The sequence below is a fragment of the Monodelphis domestica genome, chromosome 2 (assembly GCF_027887165.1).
Source record: "Monodelphis domestica isolate mMonDom1 chromosome 2, mMonDom1.pri, whole genome shotgun sequence".
Lineage (NCBI taxonomy): Eukaryota > Metazoa > Chordata > Mammalia > Didelphimorphia > Didelphidae > Monodelphis > Monodelphis domestica.
Genome location: NC_077228.1, coordinates 78,499,920 through 78,522,724, shown reverse-complemented (window position 1 = coordinate 78,522,724; position 22,805 = coordinate 78,499,920). Strand labels below are relative to the sequence as shown.

At 39.2% G+C, this 22,805-nt stretch overlaps 1 protein-coding gene across 1 annotated transcript in view; it reads right to left on the bottom strand.

Annotated features, from left to right (window-relative positions):
• CACNA1E (calcium voltage-gated channel subunit alpha1 E) overlaps positions 1-22,805 on the bottom strand; it is a 667,319-nt gene that overhangs the window by 386,585 nt on the left and 257,929 nt on the right. Inside the window, exons 4-5 of the mRNA XM_056815619.1 lie at positions 7,655-7,760; positions 6,407-6,546 (exon numbers count right to left, since the gene is read on the bottom strand). Of these exons, the coding sequence (XP_056671597.1) occupies positions 6,407-6,546; positions 7,655-7,760 (246 nt within the window). The remainder of the gene's footprint in view (positions 1-6,406; positions 6,547-7,654; positions 7,761-22,805) is intronic.

Sequence of the window (22,805 nt, the reverse complement as noted above, 5' to 3'; positions counted from 1 at the left end):
TTTTTCAGTCCACAGCTTGTTTAAATAGGTCATGCTTAATTGTAAGCAATGTCATCTTCTCATAGTTATCCTTTCTCCTAATTTGATATTTATTTTACCCTTTGCTCTAACTAGTTGGTGCTCTGCCTATGCCCAAGGAGCTCATTCTGAAACAACTGCTTCTTCTATAACAGGTTATTTCCTATCTCCTAAGATTCAGTGTCATTTTAATGATGACGTGCCATGCCAAGACCCTTTCACCTTTCTTCTTAAAGTATCCCTATTGTATAGCTGTATGAGGGCTCAAAATGGTCTACAAGTCTTTGGATTCTTTCAGTTTTAGATCATGGCCCATATCCTCCAACATTGTATGTGTCATCCTCTTCCATTTTTCTTTCCAATTTTGCACTGAGATCACAGAGCATCAAGATGGACATGAATTAATTTCTCTAGTCCTTCATTTTCTATGTTGGTTGCAGTTAGTTTCATAATGTTCCATGTTCATCATATACACTAAAAAGTAAGATGACCAAGCATGTCATAAAATAGTGTTTCTTGTTACCTTTGATATACAATAATTCAGTTCCACAAGTTACTTCATTCACTGAGCAAGACATCTCTATCCTTCCATTTCACTGAAACTTTTCTGTGATTTTTTTATTTCATCTACCATGGCCATATCAATATAGATACAGCTCAAGTCCTATAGTAGTGTGTCAATTCAATGGGCATTTGGGCAAAGATAATACATTCAATATCAACTTTAAATTAATCTTTGTAGATGGACTAAAATTTGTGTGATTCTTAATACTCTCTGCCCATTTTCTGACACTCTGCTACCATCACTTCAGAAGAAGGAAGAACATAGGACTAAGGCCATTGAAGAAAACAATATCCATTTCATGGGTTTGCCATGGCATTTAAAAAATCATTACTTAATATGGAAATAGGTCTTGATCAATGCAGTGGAATTGAGCATTGACTACCAGAAGGGGGTTGAAGGAGGGAAGGGAAAGAACATAAATCATGTAACCATGAAAAGATCAATTAAATAAAAATTTAAAATAAATAAATAAAACAATACAATAAAAAAATTCATTACCTGTCAGCCAATCTTAATTAGGCACTCTTCTATATTTGGCTGAAGCAGCTAGTGGTTTGGTAGATAGAGTCCTGGGCTTGGAGCCAGGAAGATATCAGTTTGAAACTGGACTCAGATACTTACTAGCTGTGTGACCCTGGGCAAGTTACTTAATGGCTGTTTGCCTTAATCCACTGGAAAAATAAATGGTGAACCATTAGAGTATCTTTGCCAAGAAAATGACATATAGGGTCATGAAGAGTCAGATGTGACTCAATGACTAAACAATAATTCTTAGATAGTTTGACTCTTAGGCAGAAGAATCACTAGGCTTTTACTTAAATTTCATCTTCGGAGAATTGACCAGGGCTTGAATTCCTCTGGCATAGAATTCAAGAAACCAGAGTCTTCCCAAAAAACAATGACATTTTGGAGGAAGAACTTTATGGAGAATAATCTTCGCTTTTGGTCAATATGTTACAATGATTTACAACAACCAATCTGAAAATTATAACAGGGCAAAACAAATTTTCTGTGTCACCTATGCCTGGTCAGAAAGGTCAGTAACAAAGAATGGGAAGTTTCTAGGTAGCTGTCCTTTATACTAACTAAGCCAAGATGTCTGCCACCTCTGGGTACCTCTCTCCTTCTCTTTCCCTTTCTGTCACACAGTGAGCAGTGAGTTGTGCCACCTCAGCCCCTTGGGCAGTGTGCCGTGTTCCAGCACCTGTCATGCCTCCTGTTCACAGGAGGAAAATGTCAAGTGACACCTGGAGACCAGGTGGGACAGAACAGCTGTCAACAAGGACAGCCACAATGTACATCAGGGGGAAACAGAAAGACAGTACCAGAGAAATACTCCCTTACCCAGAACTCACTGGTGTTTTCATGTGACAGAGGCCCTCAGAACTCACCCCAAGATCCCAAGAGCCATGAAATTTTCTTCTTTTGGTAAAGAGGAGAGCGGACTAACATTTAGGAAGATGAGAATATTACAGAATTATATTGTAGAGTGCTTTAAGTTAACAAATTGCTTTCACATTATGTCATATTTATACATTTACCTATGCTTTTTTAGATGGAGAAACTCAGAAAGCTCAGAAAATTCATTTGACTTATTCAATCATATTAATATGATGTCAAAGTACCAGTAGTGAGCCAATCCAAGTTTTTCCAATTCTAAATTGTTTATCCTTTATACCACACCATGCTTCAGGGAAAAGAAGGAGGAGGATTAGAGGGGGGAATAGCCAGATCCCAATGATCTTTACAGGGAACTTAAACAGTACAAGCTCCTCTCAACAGCTTCTATAGATATCATCAAAGTTTACAGCCCCTCCAACCCCCCCCAAAAGATTTACAGCCAACGTGAAGAATAGAACCACCAGTAGATTCATCAAAGTTCCCAGAACCTTTCCTGGCTAACACATACTGATATCTGTACAAATATGTATGTAATGTAGGAATCCCAACAAAACTCTACAATCATAGAATTATACGCAGTCTTAGAGGTGATCCAGTCTAACCTCTCACTCACTGAGAAATCCCTTCTAGATAGATCCTGATAAATGCCATTCAGCTTCTGCTTGAATACCTTCAGTGAAAGGAAATTTACTACCTTCTCGGCTGGACAGCACTACCAGAAAGCATTTCCTGACTATTGAGGCAAAATCCACCTCTGTATACCTTGAACTCATTCATTATAGATGGGCCCCCTGAGAAACACATGGTGTTTTTTTTAATACACAGATTTATAGCAAGAAGGTATCTTATAGCTAAGGTCATTGAGAGTCCAAACTTTTTTTCTTTTTGAGACTGTTTCCCAGTCTTTCCTAAACTGGAAGTATGGCAGCCTCTTACAGCCTAATCCCAATTCTTTTTTTTTTTTAACTCTTATTTTCTATCTTATAATTGATACTGTCTCCGTTTCAAAGCAAAAGAGTAGTAAGTGCCGGGCAGTTGGGGTTAAGTGATTTGCCCAGGATCACACAGCTAGGAAGTGTCTGAGGGCAGATTTGAACCCAGAACCTTCTTTTTCCAAGTCTGGCTCTCTACCTACTGCACCAGCTAGGTAATCTCCACCCACCCCCCATTTCCCCCCAACCCCTTACCAACAATTCTTTTTGGCATGGAAATTTAAGCATGCTGTTTTTCCAACATGAGCCATTTCATCCCTCCTTCTGTACATGACTGAGATATTTTCTTTCTCTACTTTGCCATCTTGGTGTATTGGTGTTAGACTTAGTATAGATATAGATTGGCTTTAACACTGCTATAGCTAAGAATCATGTACTCAAGCAATCCTCTAGGTTCAGCCTTCTGCCTACAGGCACATGCAAGCACTCCCAACCCCTTATTTTGCAGATAATGAATTAAAGGTCTAAAGATCTCCACCACCCCAAAAAATCTTATAGTTAATTATTCTGTTTTATTTACACTTAATCACTTTATATTCGTTCTGTATATACTTATTTATGTACTTGTCTCCCCCATCAGAATGGAAACTCCTTGAGAATACCAATCATTTCAGTCTTTGTACTTGAAAACATAAAACTTAGATCAATGCCTGACACATCGTAGGCACTTAATAAAGGTCTTATTGATTGGTTCAACAAATTGTTGAAGTTCACATGGCTTCTATGGAGCAGCACTAGAATTTTTATTCAATTTTTAAAGATCTTTTTCTTCTCTTTTAGAATTAATAGTAGGTGTTGGTTCCAAGGCAAGTAAAGAGTAGGCATTTGGGATTAAGTGACTTGCCCAGGGTCACACAGCTAGGAAGTGTCTGAGGCCAGATTTAAGTCCAGGACCTCCAAGCCTGGCTCTCAAGTCACTGAGGCACCCAATTGCCCCCCCCCATAACCCTAGAATTTAAAGCAGAATCCCTGACTCCAAATTCAACATTCTTTTCATTGTACCATAATAATCCTCATGTCAGGAGAGTGATTATGCCTTCCCTAAGAAGTCATTTAGTCTTGCTTGCCTCAGTTTCCTCATCTATAAAAAGAGCTGGAGAAGAAAGTGGCCAATCATTCCAGTATTTTTTCCAAGAAAATCCCAAATGGGGTCATGAAGAGTTGGAAATAACTGAATAAAAAGTCTTCTCTTCTTAGAGCTATCATATCCATGCCTTTCAATTGATACTTATATGACATGGTTATATATCATCCTAATCCTAAACATCATCATCATAACTAGTGTTTATATATATATATATATATATATATATATATATATATATATATATATATATATATATATATATCACTTACAGGTTTGCTAAGCACTTTACAAAAATCTCATTTTATACCAATGCAGTAAGTGCTATTGTTATTCCCTTTTTTACAGAAGAAGAAACTGAGTTAGGCAGAGATTAGTTGACAAGCTCAGGGTCACACAACTAGTAAGTGCTGACATTGGATTTGATCTCAGGTCTTCCTGATTCCAGGTCTACATCTACAAGCACAGTACTTTTCTTACTATTTTGACATACTGACTTGCCCATAGGATTTCCATATATATTTGTTATCTCATCAGAGTCTTGATTAGGACAATATATAGATTTAAAAATTTTAATAAACATTAAAAAATTTGCCCAAGTATAAAACACTTGATAAGACATCTTCCAGAAATAGCATTTTAATCAGCATTTTTTAATTTAACAGAAATTCAAATGTAATAGACTCGTGTTTTTAAAAACCTATAATAAGAATCATTGCCCCCACTAATTTAAATGTTTCTAAATTGGTTGAATGAATCTAATTTTATAAAGTGAATTATGCCATATTATTGAATATCAGTTTCCATTCTCACATTTTCATATCATGAAACCTTTCACTTTTTTATTTTGTTCAAATGAATTCTATATTCCTTGAGGAAAAATGAATTTCAAAGCTATATGTTAAAATCATCACAGTGCAGGATCATTTTACCAAGCCCACTCTTGGATTTTACTTATCTCCACTTTCTAGGTCATTTCCTTTAGAGACAATATTATTCTATTTCCAGTCACCTTGCCCTTGTCTACTGGGCTAGATGATTTAATAAATCCCATTCCAGCTTTTTTTTATATTGCCATCTCCTCATTCTTTGCTGCAGATGGCTGGTTCTGTATTTTTCTGCTTTGGACTCTTATATCCTTTCCCTAGGGGCAGCTGGGTGGCAGAGTGATAGAGTGCCAGACCTAGAGTCAGGGAGACTCATTTTCTGACTTCAAATTGTGCCTTAGACACTTACTAGCTATTTGACTTGGTAAGTGACTTAACCCTGTTGCCTCAGTTCCTCATCTGTAAAATGAGCTGGAGAAGAAAACAGCAAACTGCTCCACTATCTTTGCTAAGACAGCACAAAATTGGGTCATGAAGAGTTGGAAACAACTGAAATGACTCAATAACAGCCACAATCCTTTCCTCCCTCTCCAAGTATCAGTCACCTTCAAGAGGTTTATCAAGATGAAAGGAAGGTCCAGGGTGTCCACTCATCTCTATTATCTGATTACAGACCAACTCTCTATATTGATATAGGCTCAGTCACCAGGAAGGACCATTGTCTTTTTTGGAGAGCAGATGAATTCTTCTGCAAGACAGTCAGGACCACCACTTTCAAAGGATCCTCCATCCATATCCCTGCACACATTCAGCTGCATTTCCCCCAAATGCTATGCCTCTGAGAGCAAAGCAATCTACTTCTGAAGAGGTGGGGGATGCCAAGGGAAATTATCCTCTTCCTCATAAAGGAGAGTCTGTTGAATCTAGTTTGGGAGAGCAGACAGGCCCATACCAAAAATATCTTCACTTTTTCCAAGACCCTAGAATAAACACAATATGCATGCTCCTCCATGATCCCCTTGAAAACTCATTGCCCACAGTCTGGGTTTCAGAAGCAGAAAAGACTTCAGCAGCCATCTAGTTCAATGTTCACCTGAAAAGAACTCCAACTACCATCCATGTGACAAATAATCCAGGCACTAGTTGAAAATTTCCCATGAGGGTGAGGGAGGAGACGCACTATCACTTGAAACAACCTATCTTGAGGTAGTACTAAGTGTTGGTTTGTTTGTTTTTAAAAGGGGGGAAATTTTTTTGCCCCTTCCATCAAGCTAAATTGGCTGATTTGCAATTTCCATCCACTGTTTCTAGTTTTGTCTTATGGTAACAAACAGATCATATCTCATTGGAATAAGTCACCACCCATTCAGGCAGAATAGTGGATCATTTCTCCTCCAGCCTCATGTGAGCTTCAAACCTGGGTAGTCTTTCTCCCACTCTCATTCCTACTATTTTCATAATCTTTTCATGTTCCCATTAGTCCATAGAAAGGAAATAAAGGAAGGAAGAAAAAACTTACCCACTGAGGACCACAATGAAGTCCATGACATTCCAACCATTGCGAAGATATGAGCCCTTATGGAAGATAAACCCCAGGGCCACAATTTTAATCCCAGCTTCAAAGCAAAAAATCCCAATGAAATATGGTTCAGTCTTCTCCTACAGGGTAAAAAAAAAAAAAACATATATAGCAGTAATTGAAAGGGACCGCTTAACCAATGGCCTGGATGAAAGCAAACCCTGTCTATTTTCTTTGTTTCTATACTAGTGATGGTATTTCCAAGGAGACCACAGAAAAGCCCACTGATGGCATCCACATAGAAGATTTTGAGAGTCATTTGTGTATATAGGTTGGAAGATAGGACACACTAGGGAAAGAAGAGAGTCCTCTATCCATCAGATTCTTTGTGACTCCAAAAGGGAGGCACCCAGTAACTAGTTTCAGCAACTCACATTCTAGCAATATGCTAGATACATAAATAGATATGAGTAAGACACATTGAAGCTCTGCCTGGCAATGTATCAATGGGTTATACAGGGCTGATCAGGAACCTACTTGTAGCGAGGTTTTACCCCAAGTTAGCATTTGCTTTTCTACTGTTCTGTACATCAAGAGCTGTTGGCTTGTCCAGGGAGTGGGATTAAAAGGAGAGTGTGCCCATGGATCTCATTATATAACTAAGACACTTTTTTCTCACATTCTTAGATGCCTTCCAACAACTTGTTTTCTTAAAAAAAATAGAGACATCTACCACTCTGTCCAGGAGCTAAATAACTTTAGACGAATGTAGATTTATGTATTTCTTATGTTACTATTATAAAAATTAGCACATTTATATCTTAATAGGGGGTATAATCTTACTCCTCCTAACACCATCCCACTTCTCTTCTTCTTGACCTCCCCTTTCTTTTTGACCTACTTCAAAGGTCCCCCAGAGAAATTCAAAGCAAGAAAATCTTCATAGTTTTCCCATCATTTGCTTGTCTCTGGCTATTCACAGACAATGTAAATTGCTGGTTTTAAATATTAGACAATAAATCACCTCAATAGCCTTCTGGGGTCAAAAATAAAAAGATACATATTTCTTTTTACTGGTGACTCCCATTGGGGTTATCAAAGACTTTTCTCTTACCAGAAAAATAAAAAAACTGAAGGGGATGGGGGACAGGAAAGAATAGAAATAGAGGAAAGGAGGAAATACAGAGCAGGCATGGGAAGGGAAGGAGAAAGGGGAGAACAAAAGATGAAAGACAGAAAAACACTTACCAATCTTCTAGACATCGGAGTCTTGTCATCCTCTGGGAGATGTTGCTCCAAGGCCAAGACGATGCAGTTGGCAATGATTGTAGCCAGAATCATATACTCAAATGGCGTGGAGAAAAGATAGTTAAGGTCCAAAGTCACCATGGGGAGGGAAGCAACTTCTAAGTCAATCTTGCAGATTCATGCACAGACTTCATCAGCTTCTCAATATACATATATATATTACATACACATATGTATACACATGTATATATGTACACACATGTACATATAGGATATTCTAAAAGTCTTAGTGTACTTTTAAGCTATTAAAGTTTAAAATTACACCCAGACTTTTGGGATACTCTTTTCTGGCACATATATGTGTGTGTATTTATACAGAGGGTCCCCAAAGTATATACATATGTTAATAGGGTATCCCAAAAGTATATCGCTTACATATGTGTATATGCACACAAATATATATATATATATATACACATATGTATGCATACATGGGCTGTCCTCAAAATACATGCACATAGCAATGCATCTATAAACATACATGTATCATGTGTGTACACACAGGATATTCCAAAAGTTTGCATTCCATTTTCATCTTAATAACTTAAAACTCACTAAGGGTAGTTTACATGCATATATACACCCATACATATCTATGCACACATATAAATGTGTATGTGTGTACATATACATACACATATATATGTATAAATAATTATGTGTAGATATATATATATATAATCATACATTCAAAGCTAATGCAGTCTCAGAAGTCATCAAGTTCTTCTTTCACAAATAAGGAAATTAATGCCCTGAAACAAGTTTAAGAGACTTCCTCATGATCACATAGGATGTAAGTAGCAGAGTCAATATTTGAACCCAGGTCCTCTGTTGCCCAGTTTCAAACTCTTTCTACTGTACTATCAGCCTCAGATGCTCCTTGGAAAGAAAGCATAATCAGCACAATTCTGAACCCACAGCAAGTTCCCAGTAAATACTGGTTGACTTGCTGGGACTACAAATGAGAGTGAAGGTAAGTGAAGAAAGAGGTAGGACTGACCAGGGCATCTTGGTCTTAGCAGTCTTCAGTTGCTAAACAATGCAAAGATGATGTAACAGGCATATACATCCGGGGCTTTTAAAAAAGTCTGTTCCATTGCCACCTCTTGTTATCTTACTGAAAATTCCCTCCTTCTGTCAGATCCCGCCCCACCCAGAAAAGGAAAGGACTCAGAATTCAGGACACAAGCAAAAAAATCAACCCACTTGAGCTCCCTTCCATCATCGTATCTAATTTTTTTTAATTTACACAGTAATGAAGCAGATGAATTTTTTCTTTCCCTATTACACCTGCTGCTATTGAGTTGCTACCCCTGACCCCAAATTATATGAGAAGAGGAATAGAGCTGCCTTCTGAATTACTCAGGAAACAAATCACTCAGCTAATCCCTGGACAAGGGGATCAGTGCCTCCACAAATTAACAAACTATAAATGAATGGATGGTGTAGTTAAACTTTATTGTACTCCACATCTCCCCCCCCCCCTTAAAGGTGGAGACAGGTGAGGGGGCTCCCTGTGTCTCTTCTGAAAAACAAGGTTATGACTCAGGTGCCAACAATCTGATTCCTGCAGAATATTTTTGCTAAGAGCTCAGGGGGAGGCAGTAGGGGGCATATTAAACAGAGAAAAAGAGGGAAGCACATGCTCCTTGAGCCAAGTCATTTTGTACATTTGATTTTCTAATGGAACCATTGTTATGACAAACAGGAGCCAGTAGTTACCATTGGTCATGCAGAACAGCCCTGAGTGCTGGTTTGACTCTGAAATCCAGGAGAAAAAAAAAAAAGAAGTCACAGTTGCTGACTAGACAAAAGAGAAAGAAGAAAGGGTTGGTTTTTAAATTCCGGGATACTAAGGGCTTCCTTATTCAGGTTCCTTGGAGTTTACCTCAAGCTTCGTTAGTTCTTCCCAACATTTTGAATCTAGTTGAAATCAACTTAAAATGTGCACAAAGGGGGCCTTGAAAGAGAAAAGGAATCATAAAAAGGCAGCTTAGGGGAGAGAGGGAGAGAGTCTAACCCCACTGACTTGGTGTTATATGGACATGTGCATATATGGATATCTGGGGTTAATCCTAACAATTTAAACTAAAATGGTTATTGCTATTGTTGTTTTAAATCAACAACTAGCAACTATCTTCTTCTGTCCCACTGGCCCTTTTCCCAGGAACTAGTGGAGATTCCTACAATGTACAAGATCCAAATGATCCCCAAAGACATCCAATCCATATTTCTGCTTCAGTGCTCTACTGGACTTAAATCCTTCCATATAGATGGGAACCTGTTTCTAACCTCTAGGGAACATTTGTCTCACAGTATTCAGTCACTCCTTCCTTTTCTCTAAGTGAGTATCCTGTCATGGATGGAAAAGAATAGCTAGGAACGATGGGGGGAGTCACATCACCATTAATAATTCTGACCTCTCCCACATGTCTGGTATCCCATGGCTTATTTCCTTCCATCTAGCTCTCCTAGAGATCAGAGTTGACTTTACACCATATTGGTTCCAATTCAAAATCCTGACCTAATGAAAAAATTGCCAGTAATCCTTTAGAATATCCATGTTGGTGGAGCCTTCTGGAGAAGACCGAGGCTGAGACACACTGTCAGTATTGTCCATAAGACTCCCCAATAAAATTGAAGCCAGGCTGCTACATAAGCTAGGTTGGCCTTGATCTGAATCAGAAACCAAGGGCTGACAAACAAATTTGATTATATGAAGTTCTAATGTCCTAGAGCAGGTCAATGTTGGTATGGCAGAGTGCCTTGCAAATAGTTGATACTTAATAAATGTCTGTTTATGTGCAGACCTTTTGATCTGTTAAAATTGAGTCTATATCCCCAAAAGATAAAAAAGGAATTAAAAAGGGGGGAAAGGACCTACTTGTACAAAAATATTTATAATAGCTCTTTTTGTAGTAGCAAAGAATTGGAAATTAAGGGGACGTCCATCCACTGGGGAATGACATGTTGGTGATGGAATACTATTGTGCTAAAAGAAATAATAAGCAAGATGATTTCAGAAAAAGCTAGAAATATCTACTTGAACTGATGCAGAACTCAGAGAATACTGGGCACAGTAACAGCAATATTAGACAATGATTATCTGTGAAAACTTGGCAACTCTCAGCAATGCAATGATTGGGACACTCCTGAAAGACTTATTATGATGGGGAATGCTATCCACCTCCAGGGGAAGAACTATTGAAGTGAGATTGGTGCAGATCAAAGCAGACTATCTTTCACATTAGTGAATTTATGGTTTTATTTTTGGGTTTTGGCTATGTGTGAGGGTGCTCTTACAACAATGAAATTTGGAAATGTGTTTTCAACAATATGGAAGTGTGTTTTGAATGACCATAAAATAAATTTAAAATTAAAGAAATAAATGTCTTCAATTGAATTGAAATAACACTGGACATTGAGTCAGAAGCCCTAAATTGAAGTCCCAGTTCTGCCACTCGTTCGCTGTGTAACCCAGAACAAGCCATTTCATTGTTCTAAGCTTCATTGTTCCTCATCTCTGAAATAAAGGGAATGGATGATCTCCAAAGTCCCTATAGATACCAGTTCTATTATTTTGGGCGGAGGAGAAAGGAGTGATCATTATATATCATTCGATGTTTGAAAGAACATTAAGAGTACCCAAAGGAGGGAAGGAAGTTGGAAGCCAATATTCAGGAACAGTGGCATCCTTTAGAGGGATAAGGGAGGAAGAAGGATGACTATTGCCATTGGCCTACCCACTGATCCCTGGACTCAGACTTTCAGCTACAAGCAACTTGAGGGCCTTAAAATATGAACTGAAGGGGGCAGCTGGGTAGCTCAGTGGATTGAGAGCCAGGCCTAGAGATGTGGAGGTCCTAGGTTCAAATATGACCTCAGATACTTGCTAGCTGTGTGATCCTGGGCAAGTCACTTAACCCCCATTGCCTAGTCCTTACTGCTCTGATGCCTTGGAACCAATATTGATTCTAAGATGAAAGGTAAGGGTTTAAAAAAAATTAAATGAGTCACTTGGGCTAAATTTATTCTTTTCCCCTTTTCTTCCCTTTCTCTCCCCCTGTACTTCTCTCTCCTTTCTTCCTTCTCTGGTCAATTTCTTCCCATGCCTTATCCCTAGAAACTAGCCAGAAGACCCAGACAAAAGTGTCTATAAATGTGTCAGACCAGTCTGATAGCCTCAGAAGATCCACATTTTGCCATAAGGGCTGAGGTAGTAGGATGGATAAGTTTCCACTTTGTCAGTCAAACCCAAACCCTCCCTGGCTCTCCCAGGCCTCATAATGTACTAATATCCTATGTGGTTGGGGTCAGGTTTTCGTTTCCCCTTTGCAAATCCACAAGTAATTATTACAGGTTCAAAAGTGAATGTCTCCCTGGTGCTGATGCTGCAGGCAAGGCAGATCCCTAGGCAGCAGATTTATTTGCTTAAATGGTAATTGCCTGGCAGCCTTGTTGGATCTGGATCCCTTGCCAGCTTCTGGCTCTGGTTACTTCTTGCCATAGCTCCCAGACTGCTTCACCAGCATCTTGTTCCTGCTCCCTGACTGCTCCCTGACTTTCCCAGCCAAACAATTATGGCAGAGTGTTCCCTGCTCATATCTTTAAACTTGATTAGTCTAGAATGTTAAAAACCCAGGTGAATGTCCCAAAGGAGGATTAGAGACTAGTTTACCTGGACTGGGCCCATGGAGGCTCAGAAAACTGATCCTGGTACCTCAGGTGCTCAAGCATCAGACTCTATGAGTGGACCAGGTGCCTGGGGGACAGGAGCAGCCAATTCTCTGGTCTGTGTACTGCTGTCTACAGTCTACAGACCAGTAGGTTCTAGATATAATTTCAATGAGGATCTTGAAATAGCCTCACCATCTGATTTCTTCCAATTGGTCCCTTTGACTTAAAGTTTTCATCCCTGATAAAATGCACATCCCTCCTGGCACAAAGACCACTGTAAACCATGACTATTATCATCCCTATCCCTGATTGAAAAGTCAGTGTATTGGTCTTGAAAGGAGAGAGGAAGGGCACTCAAACAGAACGTACAGAGAAAAGAAAGGAGCAAAATAAAATAGGCTGCTGGGATTAGAGCAAGAGCAGAAGAAAAAAATCACAATTTTGCATTCAGTAAGACCCAGTTCCTTACTGATTTTCTTCTACTCCTTTTCCCTAGAAGTGCATCCTCAATCCATCAGCACATATTTACTAATTATCTACTATGGGTCAGTCATTATGGTAGGCACTGAGGATACAAAGACAAAGACAAAGAAATAATTTCTACCCTCACAGAGCTTATATACTACCAGGAGTCGTAAGGAACAAAATGGGGGGCATCACCTCCACAAGGCAAACCCCAGGGACATCTCAGCATCAATCCTGAACACGACAAAGGATTCTAGAAGAGCAGGGATTCGTTTAGGGCCTCTATCCCTATTCCTCTGCCAGCAAAAACTACATACCCTCCTTCTCACCTTACAGATGCCCAGTGGAAACATTTGCTGGTCAAGGAAGCAACAGAAAGGAATCCTAGTCTGTAGTCCATCTTCTTTCTGAATAATGAACAAAATGTATCTTATATGTCCAAATGAGACAATACCCAAAGGGCTAGGAGATGTTCCAAGTTGGAAAGACTATGGGCCAGTTACAATTTAAACAGATGGAAATCCATAGAGAGAATACCTGTTTCCCTTGTCTCCCTCGATCCTTGCTAGGTGCCTAATTATATAAACTTTCCTGGCAGTCACCCCAAATGCCCCTTTACTCCTATCTCCTTCTGAGACTGGTAATGAGGACCTGTGTGGCTCAGACTCTCCCCTTCCCGTCTAGTGAATTCAAGAGAATCATTAGGGAAATGATAAAAATAGGATCACTTATTGATTTATCTCTTTTACCCAATGCTCTTTCCCTTGAATAGTTGACTTGTTTCCTTGGCAACACAGATAATTTGAGCCCATACACCTGCCATTGTTCATTTCTTATTCGAAGAACAGAGCCCACAGAAGGGGAGAAGGTCCATCTACAATACACCTGGTTGTCATAAGGGTCCTGGGTGGCTCCCCTGGTTCTCCCCAGTAACTATACCTGACCAGCAAAGCTCTCTCCCATTACAGTCTCTCAGGTGAGAGGGTCTCATGAATGGGAACCAAGAGGGATTTAGCCAGATCTTAAAGCCACTACAACAGGTGACCAGATGAGAAAGAAATCAATCTTCAGAGCTCCAATGGTGCCATGGGACCACTTCTCTGTTCTTGGTTCTTGTCCCAGAGCCAAATCACACCATAGCACTAAGGCATCTAAACTCCCCTACAGAAATTAGGGGCTCCAGGATAGGTTAAGACAGATATAAGAAACATTCAGCCCTTGCTCCACTATTAGTCTAATATCTACAGAGTTTTATGGGCTAGTACCAGTCATCAATCACCTAGGCCCTGCCTACGTGCTCGAAAGGACTTGAAAGTTAAGCTAGGAATCTCCTAGTCCCATTTTTGTAAATTTTGCCATTGATTTAGAACAATCTCCCTTTGCTCATCTGGAATGACTTCTACCCTTCCTTAGTATTTCCTCTTGTCTGCCGGGACACCCTTGTAACTAACACCTTAAGGTGTTATATCTCCTTTGTAGGTTTCCATCCTTTCTACTCATTCACCTATAAGTACACACAGATTGCTTCTGGGAACAGCTTACAAACTTAGAGTGAGTTAAGAACCTGGGGATGCTCTGTGGTTCCAAGCCAATCCTCCACACTGCCCTCAACAGATATTTTAAATAACAATGATAAAGTGATGACAATAATATGTCCATACTTTTGTATTATAATCAGAAGTATCTTCAGCAACTAGAATACTCCTAAAAATTCTGAATACAATATACTCACTGGGGTATTTTAATGAGAAAGATACCAAGATTTTATTTTTTTTTATATTATTCTACGAGGCTCTACAGCTTCAAAGAATTTTACATGATCACATTTGAGCCTCATAAAAATTCTGAGTGGTAAAAATTATTATTTTTCTCCTCTGTTTTTAGTAACAGATGAGGCAGCTAGTTGTCTTATTGGATGAAAAGTTGGACTTGAATTCATAAAGAACTGAATTCAAATCCTGCCTATGACACTTATTTGCAGTAGGATCCTTGGTAAATCACTCTACATATATTGATTTCAGTTTTCCTCAAGTGCAAAAAAGGGATAACAAAAACATCTACTTCACTGGACCAAATCAGATAATATATGTAAAGGGTTTTGTGAACCTAAAACGCCAGCCATTAGCATTAATAGTATTAAGAAACTTAGTCTCAGATGGTTGTTGTCAGGGTCACAGAGTTAGAAGGAACGTTAGAGGCATAAAATTCCAAACCATGCTTTAACAAGAATCTCCTTTACAGCATTCCCAGGTCGTTATCAAGTCACTACCTGACTGGCCCTAATAATGATGAGGAACTCGTTATTGAATGAGGCAGCCCCATTCCTAGTCATTAATAGGTTTTCCTTATGCAGAGTGAAATGTGAAATTCCCATCTATTATCCCTAATTTTTACCTTTAGGAACTGTAAGAAAAATACTCTCCTTACAGATAATTTACCAGGAGGAAAGGGGGAAAGGTGTGGATGGGCACCTCAAGATTTAGGGTACTTGAGGTTACAGAGAACCTTCTCCCCTAAAAAACCCTTACTCCCTTCAGGGTCCCCTCACCCTCATAAAGACTATCTGACTGTGTTTAACTCGAGATGAATTTCATAACAAGTTCAATCTGGGAAGGACAGACTGAACAAGAAGAAACAACCTTCCACATATCAGCACTTCAGATACTTGAGGATAAACACCTTGCCCTTCAGTCAGTCAACAAACCTTTATTAAGCACCTTCTATGTGCCAGGTAGTGGGGCAGCTAGGTGGCACAGTGGACAGAGTGCTAGGTCTGGAGTTGGGAAGACCTGAGTTCAAACTCAGTTTCAGATACTTACTAACTGAATGATCTTGGGCAAGTCACTTAACCCCATTTGCCTCTGTTTCCTCATCTGCAAAATGAGCTGGAGGAGGAAATGGAAAACCACTCCACTATCTCTACCAAGAAAACTCCAAATGGAATCATGAAGTTGGACATAACAGAAATGACTGAAAAGGGATGTACCAGACCCTGGAGATATGAAGAAATGCAAAGGACCCTCCCTGTTCTCAAGAAGCTCAGTCTAATTGGGGGGAAAACAAGCCAACGACCACATATAAATAAGATGTAGTAAGTAGAAGTTGGAGATAATCAGTAGTTAGAAAATAATTACACATTAAGAAAGGTTGGAAAGGGTTTCTTGAAGAAGGTAAAATTTAGTTTGCTTTTATTCTATAAAATAAGGGAATTTGGAAATCCAGGCAGTGAAGACAAGGGAGAGGCATGCAGGCATGGAGAGGACAGTCACTGAAAATGGATGGAGTCAAGAAATGAAGTGTTTGTATGAGAAACAACAAGGAGGTCAATGGAATTGGATCACAGAGTACCTGGGGAAAGGAGGAGAGAGAAGATGAATATTTAAAAAGATTACAAAGTTAAGAGGGGTTATGAAGGGCTTTGATTCTGGACATCTAAGAGAATCACTTGAGCTGGTAAAACAAGACACTGGATGCCACAGTCAAAACTACCATTTATTTTTATTTATTTTTTTAAACCCTTACCTTCCATCTTGGAATTAATACTGTGTATCAGTTCCAAGGCAGAAGAATGGTAAGGACTAGGCAATGGGTGTCAAATGACTTGCCCAGGATCACACAGCTAGGAAGTGTCTGAGGCCAGATTTGAACCCAGGATTTCCCATCTCTGGGCCTGGATCTCAATCCACTGAGCTACCTAGCTGCCCCCCAGAACTACCCTTTAGAAGGATCAGTTGACAGCTGATTAGAGGAAGGGGGAGAATGGGGAGAGACGAGGCAGGCAGCTCCACCAGGAGCTAGTGCAAGAATTCAGGTATGAGTTGATGAAGGTCTATAGAAGGGAGGTGGCAGTGTCAGAAGAGAGAAGGGGATGTATGTGATATTTGTTATTAAAGTAGAATCTCTGGGATATGGCAACAAATTAAATATAGGATTAGTAAGCAAGAATGAAGAATTGAGGATGACTTAAGTGACCTCTGCTACCTCTATTCTCTTCCATAGACTAAATATCACCATATCTTTTAACTAATGCCTGCCCTCCAGTCCTCTCCGCACATCCTGGCTGTTGTTACTCAGTTATTTCAGTTGTGTCCAACTCTTCTTCAGTTCATTCGAGGTTTTCTTGACAGAGATATTGAAGTGGTTTGCTATTTTCTTCTTTGGTTCATTTTACAGATAAGGAGCCCAAGATAAAGAAGGTAAACTAATTTAATTGCCCAGGGTCACACAGATTCTAAGTGTCTGAGGCCAGATTTGGACTCAGGAAGATGAGTCTTCCTGACTCTAGCTCCAGAGCTCTATCTACTTCACCACCTGCTGCCACCACATCCTGGTTAAATTCCAGTCCATCATTTTTATTCCATAAATGTAGTAATTAGAACTGAATACAACAGCATGCCAAATGTGGTCAATTCAGGGAAGAGTATAATAGGAACTCCCTAGCCCTGAACATTCTGCTTGCGTTTAGAGATACAGCCTTAAAACTCCAATTTCTTTGGTTGACAAATCATACCAATGACTCATTTTAAGCTCATGACTTATTGAAATACGCAGACCTTTTTAATACACACTACCATATAGCCATACCTGTATCAATGAAGATAATTTTTATCTTCAATATATACACAAATGTTAAGTATTCTTACTATCATAATTATTGTTATCATGATAATTAAAAAAGGCTCCAGTTGCTGATTCCTTAGATTCTGAAGACTGTGTCTGGAAAGGACCAAGGTTTGGGATAGCCAAGTGGCTGACTATGACTCTAGAGACTATCAATGAAGACATCCTAATATGGGCTATTTTTTAAAAGCTGGTTGTAATGGTGCATGCTATAACATCTTCTACTATGAGAGGTTGATGCTAATGGAATTCTTGAGTTTAGAAGTCCTGAGCTTGAGGAAGCCTAAAACCAATCATGAATCATGTGTCTATACCAAATCCAATACCAATATGGCGAGCCCCTAAAAGTATAGGTTATGAGTTTGCCTAAGAAAGAGTGGGCTGGCCCAAACTGGAAAAAGAGAGCAAGTTAAAGCTCCCATGCCAGTCAAAAATGAGGATTGAGGCTATGAGTGACCACTGCATTTCCAGTCAAGGTGAAATAGGAAGAAATAGTCTCAAAAAAGAAAAGATGGTACCAAGTAAAAAAATCAGTCATTTGACTCAAAACTTATTGGGGAAAAAAGAGAATAAGGGAAAAAAACATATTCAAACACCAAGCCCAAGAGGAGGATTTATGGTCCTGATGGCACTGATGTAATCTCCCCTATGTGATCAGAAGGGATATTAATCACACCTAAGGCCAGGACTGAGGACAGCAAAAGCCTGAGCCTAAACAGAACCCAGGCACCAGCTTCTACAGCCCCATGATGGAAAAGCAGTGAGATCATTGTGATGAGATCATGTTCCCCTTCTCTTTTGAGCCAATGTCAGAAGATATAACTGGTCTGGAGAGCAAAGGAGATCTAGAGGATAACAACAGGGTCTAAAACCCAGACAGGGTCATGCCCACCACTTCAATGGGACATCTTGATGCTGATCCAAGTATCTGAGGACAAGGAGGTTATATTTGTTTCTTCATATTCTTCCCACATTGACTATCAGTCATTATAGAGCCTCCTTACTTTCAGATTCCAAACAAGCTGAGCCTCATTTATCCATCCTATCTCAGAACTGAAATGGAAATTTTGTTCCATAGTGCATTTCTAACAAGCTTCCAGGCAGTTTTGGAAGTAGCTATCTCACACCTGGAAGAGACTCTACACTTTGCTTCCAATCCCTTGGCTTCCCAAAATTATGCAGTGAAGAGGTACTGGGAGGTAGATAAAGGAAAAAGAAAGGTTCTCAGATGGACCTTCTTGGAAATCTCCAGAAGATATTGCTACTTCTTGCTTCCTTTGAGTGGGCTCATTTTCACAGACTAAGGCTGAACAGGTAAAGAAAAGTCATTTATCATGGGAAAATTGTTCCATTTGTGTGTACGTGCCCCTACACGTACCCTGAGACCTCCTCTTCTTTCCCTACTAGTACTGACCTGGCAACTTGAGTCTGTCAAGAGAACTAAGAGAAGGGAATCAATAGAATATATATTCCCCCTTTTTTGATGTCTCAGACAATTACATCAGAATTCTTTTCTGAAGCCAGATGTAAATTTCCTAAAGTTCCAGGTTCTCTTTTTATTGAGGTCAGTTGTGCTGTCTCCTTAACTCCAATCTCCCTCTAGGTCACTGCTTTCAAACTCTCTACTTCAATATTTAATAAATATTTGTTGAATTGCATCAATGCAATAAAGGGGAGGAAGAAAAAGAGGGGGAGTGCTAGAATCATAAAATTGTCTACAGTGTGTTAACTCCGGAAGCACTATCTCCCCTGGCACCTCTATATACACACACATACACACAATCACACACAGAGTACCAATTCATAGATCTGATTGGCATATTTGAAAATAAACACAATTTATCAGGAAGAATATACTATTAATAAGCAGAAAAAAAATGCTATGGAAGGCTGTGCAACCTTCATATGCTCCTGCTTCCTTATCTAGGCAGACTTCTTGCAATCTTTCTCACCATACAACCTCTTCTTAATTTTTTTTCAGATTCAAAACCTCTTTTCTTTTTTTAAAACAAAACAAAACAAAAAAACCCTACATCATGTGATTCTCCTGCTTAACATCAGTTTTTTAACTTTGGTTTCCATGGTAGTGGGATGCAACCTGCCATCACCATGACGACAACTGCCTCTGTTCAAATTCACCATCTGACAGGCAGCTCTGTCTCTCCCCCCCCCCCCTCCCTTTCCCTCCCTCCCTCATGGAGCTGCCATTACACCTACTCGCAGAAAAAAAAAATTAAACCTAATGAATGAAAGACAAAGACCTATGCTGAGAACAGAACAAAGAGGCATCTAACACCCAGCAAGGCATTCCACCAGCTGGCACAATTCTATTTCTACCTCATGGAGGTCAATGGACTCAGTTACTTAAATGAAAAGGCCTCCAGCATTACTCTTTCAGTGTCAGCTGTGGAACCCACATAAAACTTTTCATTGTGCCTATATTGAATAACTCCCACCCGGATCTCCCCTAGGTGACATTGCTGGGAAGAATTCTTGTTGGCACGGCTGTTGCTATTTCCCGATGTCTGGGTCAGTTTCAGAACCTCCTGATTCCCAAGTTCTATTCTCTAAGAAACAAAGCTGATAACAAGGGGGTGTGGGAGCAAAAAATTAGACAGAATGACTTTCTCTCCTGTTGCTTGGGCACCTTTCAATTACATTCAGTTGGATAAGTCTTAACAAATGCACTTGTTATGTGTCTGACTCAATTCTGGACTTAAAAAGCTGTCACAATTTTGGTGATGGGGAGACACATGATTGAGTGCTACAGAGAAGAAAAGGAGAACATCAAAAGTCTCTGGAAGAAAACAAAACAGTAGAGGGAAAATTACCTGTTTCAGAAACCAGATTGATTTGTGTTTTCAATGACACTTTGGAGAATTTGAATACATCAAGAGATTTCTTCTGGCAAACTACATTTAGGTAGTTACTATAGTAGGTACCAGCCATGGCCAAAGACAAACGCCATTTTGAAAGTTTATGTAGTGCCAGTCCCTATTCTCACATCAAGCACAGTGCCTTGCCCATAGTAGGAGCTCAGTATACTGCCACTAAGTAAAATTCAGTTGGATGAGTGGGGAGCTCTTAACTTTTTTATTTAAAAATATTCCTCAAAAGAGTTCAGAGATCATACCTAGGCATAAATTTGCTTAAGTTGGAAGTATTTGCCGAGACATCCTGACATTCAGAGCTGCCTACTGTATCTGGGAGCCATGTCATATGAGAAATGGTTAAGGGATTGGGTATACTTGGCCTAAAAGGAGAAGATTTAGGGGCACATTTGGAGTACTGTCTTGTGGAAGAGGAGTCTCAATTTACTCCTCAGTATGACTACATTTCAAATAGTGTTCAATGTTGAAAGACTAATACAGAAAAATATTTTCCATTATTATACATGTAAAATCTATATCAGGTGGTTTACCTTCTCAGGGAGGGAGGGAGGAGAAAATATTTGGCTTCAATTTTGGGTTAAAAATTGTTTTTATATGTGATTGAGGAAAAATAAATATATTTAAATAAATATAAATAAAATACATTTAAAATATACTTTTATTTTTTAAAAGAAAAAGAATAAGTTGGAGAATATCCAGAAGAGGACAACTAGAATGGGGAAAGGCTTTGAGTTCACAGGACCTAAAGAATACTTGAAGGAGCTAGAGAAGGAAAGAAAGACTTGGTTTTGAAGGGACTGGGAATATTTAGCCTGAAGAAATGAAGATTTAGACATTGTGTTCAAGGACATGAAAGAAGAATTTGATTTATTTTATTTGATCCCAGAGGTTGATACCAAGAGTAATGGGTAGAAGTTCCAAAGATTTTCCTTGATGTCAGAAAAAAAAAACTGCCTAACAGTTAGAGCTGTCCAAAATTAAAATGGGAAAACTCAGAAGGAAATCTTGCCTTTCTCCTTGGAGGTCGTCAAGCAGAGATTGGATACCTAAGGGATTTGGATTGGATTACATTGCTGCTGAGGCTCCTCTCTGCTCTAAAATTCTGTGCCTGTGTGATTATCATCTATGGTTCTAAAAGTAGAATGAAGGCCAGGGAGTAAGTAGCAAAGGGAAAAGAGAACAAGATGAGTCTACTGTACCAAAGACCTAAATTCTGGTCCTGAACACTACTGTCTAAGAAACCTTGGTCAGGTCATTTAACCCCTTTTCAGACTCAGTTTGTCACACCTTCTGTAAAAGAAGTATATTTTATTACGTTATGTCTTTCCCTCTCTGAAATTCTATAATTTTATTTAAAGATAGTCAGGCTTTGACTCAGTGTAGTGTAGTGATGAACTTTCTAGAGAATTAGAGTAGCCTAGAAATGCAATGGAATGACAGCCTAAAACAAAGATAATAAGTACCTAATGAATACATCAAAGACCGGATCAACCATCTATCTATCAGGAAGGTTTTATAGAGAATTTCACATGTATAAGAGGATTATATTAGATCCTCTAAGGGATGGAGATCCCTTCCAGTTCTAAAGTTGCATGGGATGCAGGACTCAGTGATTTACCAAGATTCTGCAATGCTGTACTTGTCCAGAGGCCCATGTTGGCCTAGTTGAGTTGTTTATTAAATAGTGATTAAGAGGCTGAAGCTGGGATTCCATCTCCACTTGTGTCAGGTTCATTTTGTTCCAAAGCCACATATTCTACTCTCTTAATTCTAGTATCATCTTAGTCTTCTTAGAGTGTTAGCACTTGAAGGAGATGTAGAGGCCACCTAGACCAACCCCTTTCATTTAGTAGATGAATAAACTAATGCTTAGAGGTACCAGGAAATGCACTTATGATCCCATAGTCAGTCAACAACATTACTTAAACCCTTGATTCAGTGCTACCTCTACCATACCATTCTGTGTTTCTCATGACTGTATACATGGAAGAGGTAAGGACTGGGGGTCTTGGTGGAAGAGGTTCTGACCTCACCAGCTTGCTTCATTTTGGTTCCTCTTGTAGGAATACTAGGGATTCCTTCCATAACAACATAGCATTTCTTCTGGAGAAGAGAGCTGTGGAATTAATCACTAGGGACAGCCAAATGTGAATAGTTCTTAAACTGCACTGAAAACCAAGAATTAATAGCACCGTTTTCTTTAGCCTAGTTCCCTGGACAACTCAGATCCCAGATAATTCAATGTATCCTAGAAGGAAACTGAAAGAAATGATCTAATACTCAAGATAAAGGATGTTCATAGGAGCCAAAAAAAAAATTAGGTGCAAATCACTCTTATCCCTCTGAGCCAAAAAGAGGGAAAAGATAGCAAAAGCAACAGTCTTCTCAAATTTTTAGAAATAATCATCAAGAACTTGCTGTGCTATTAAGAATTTGAT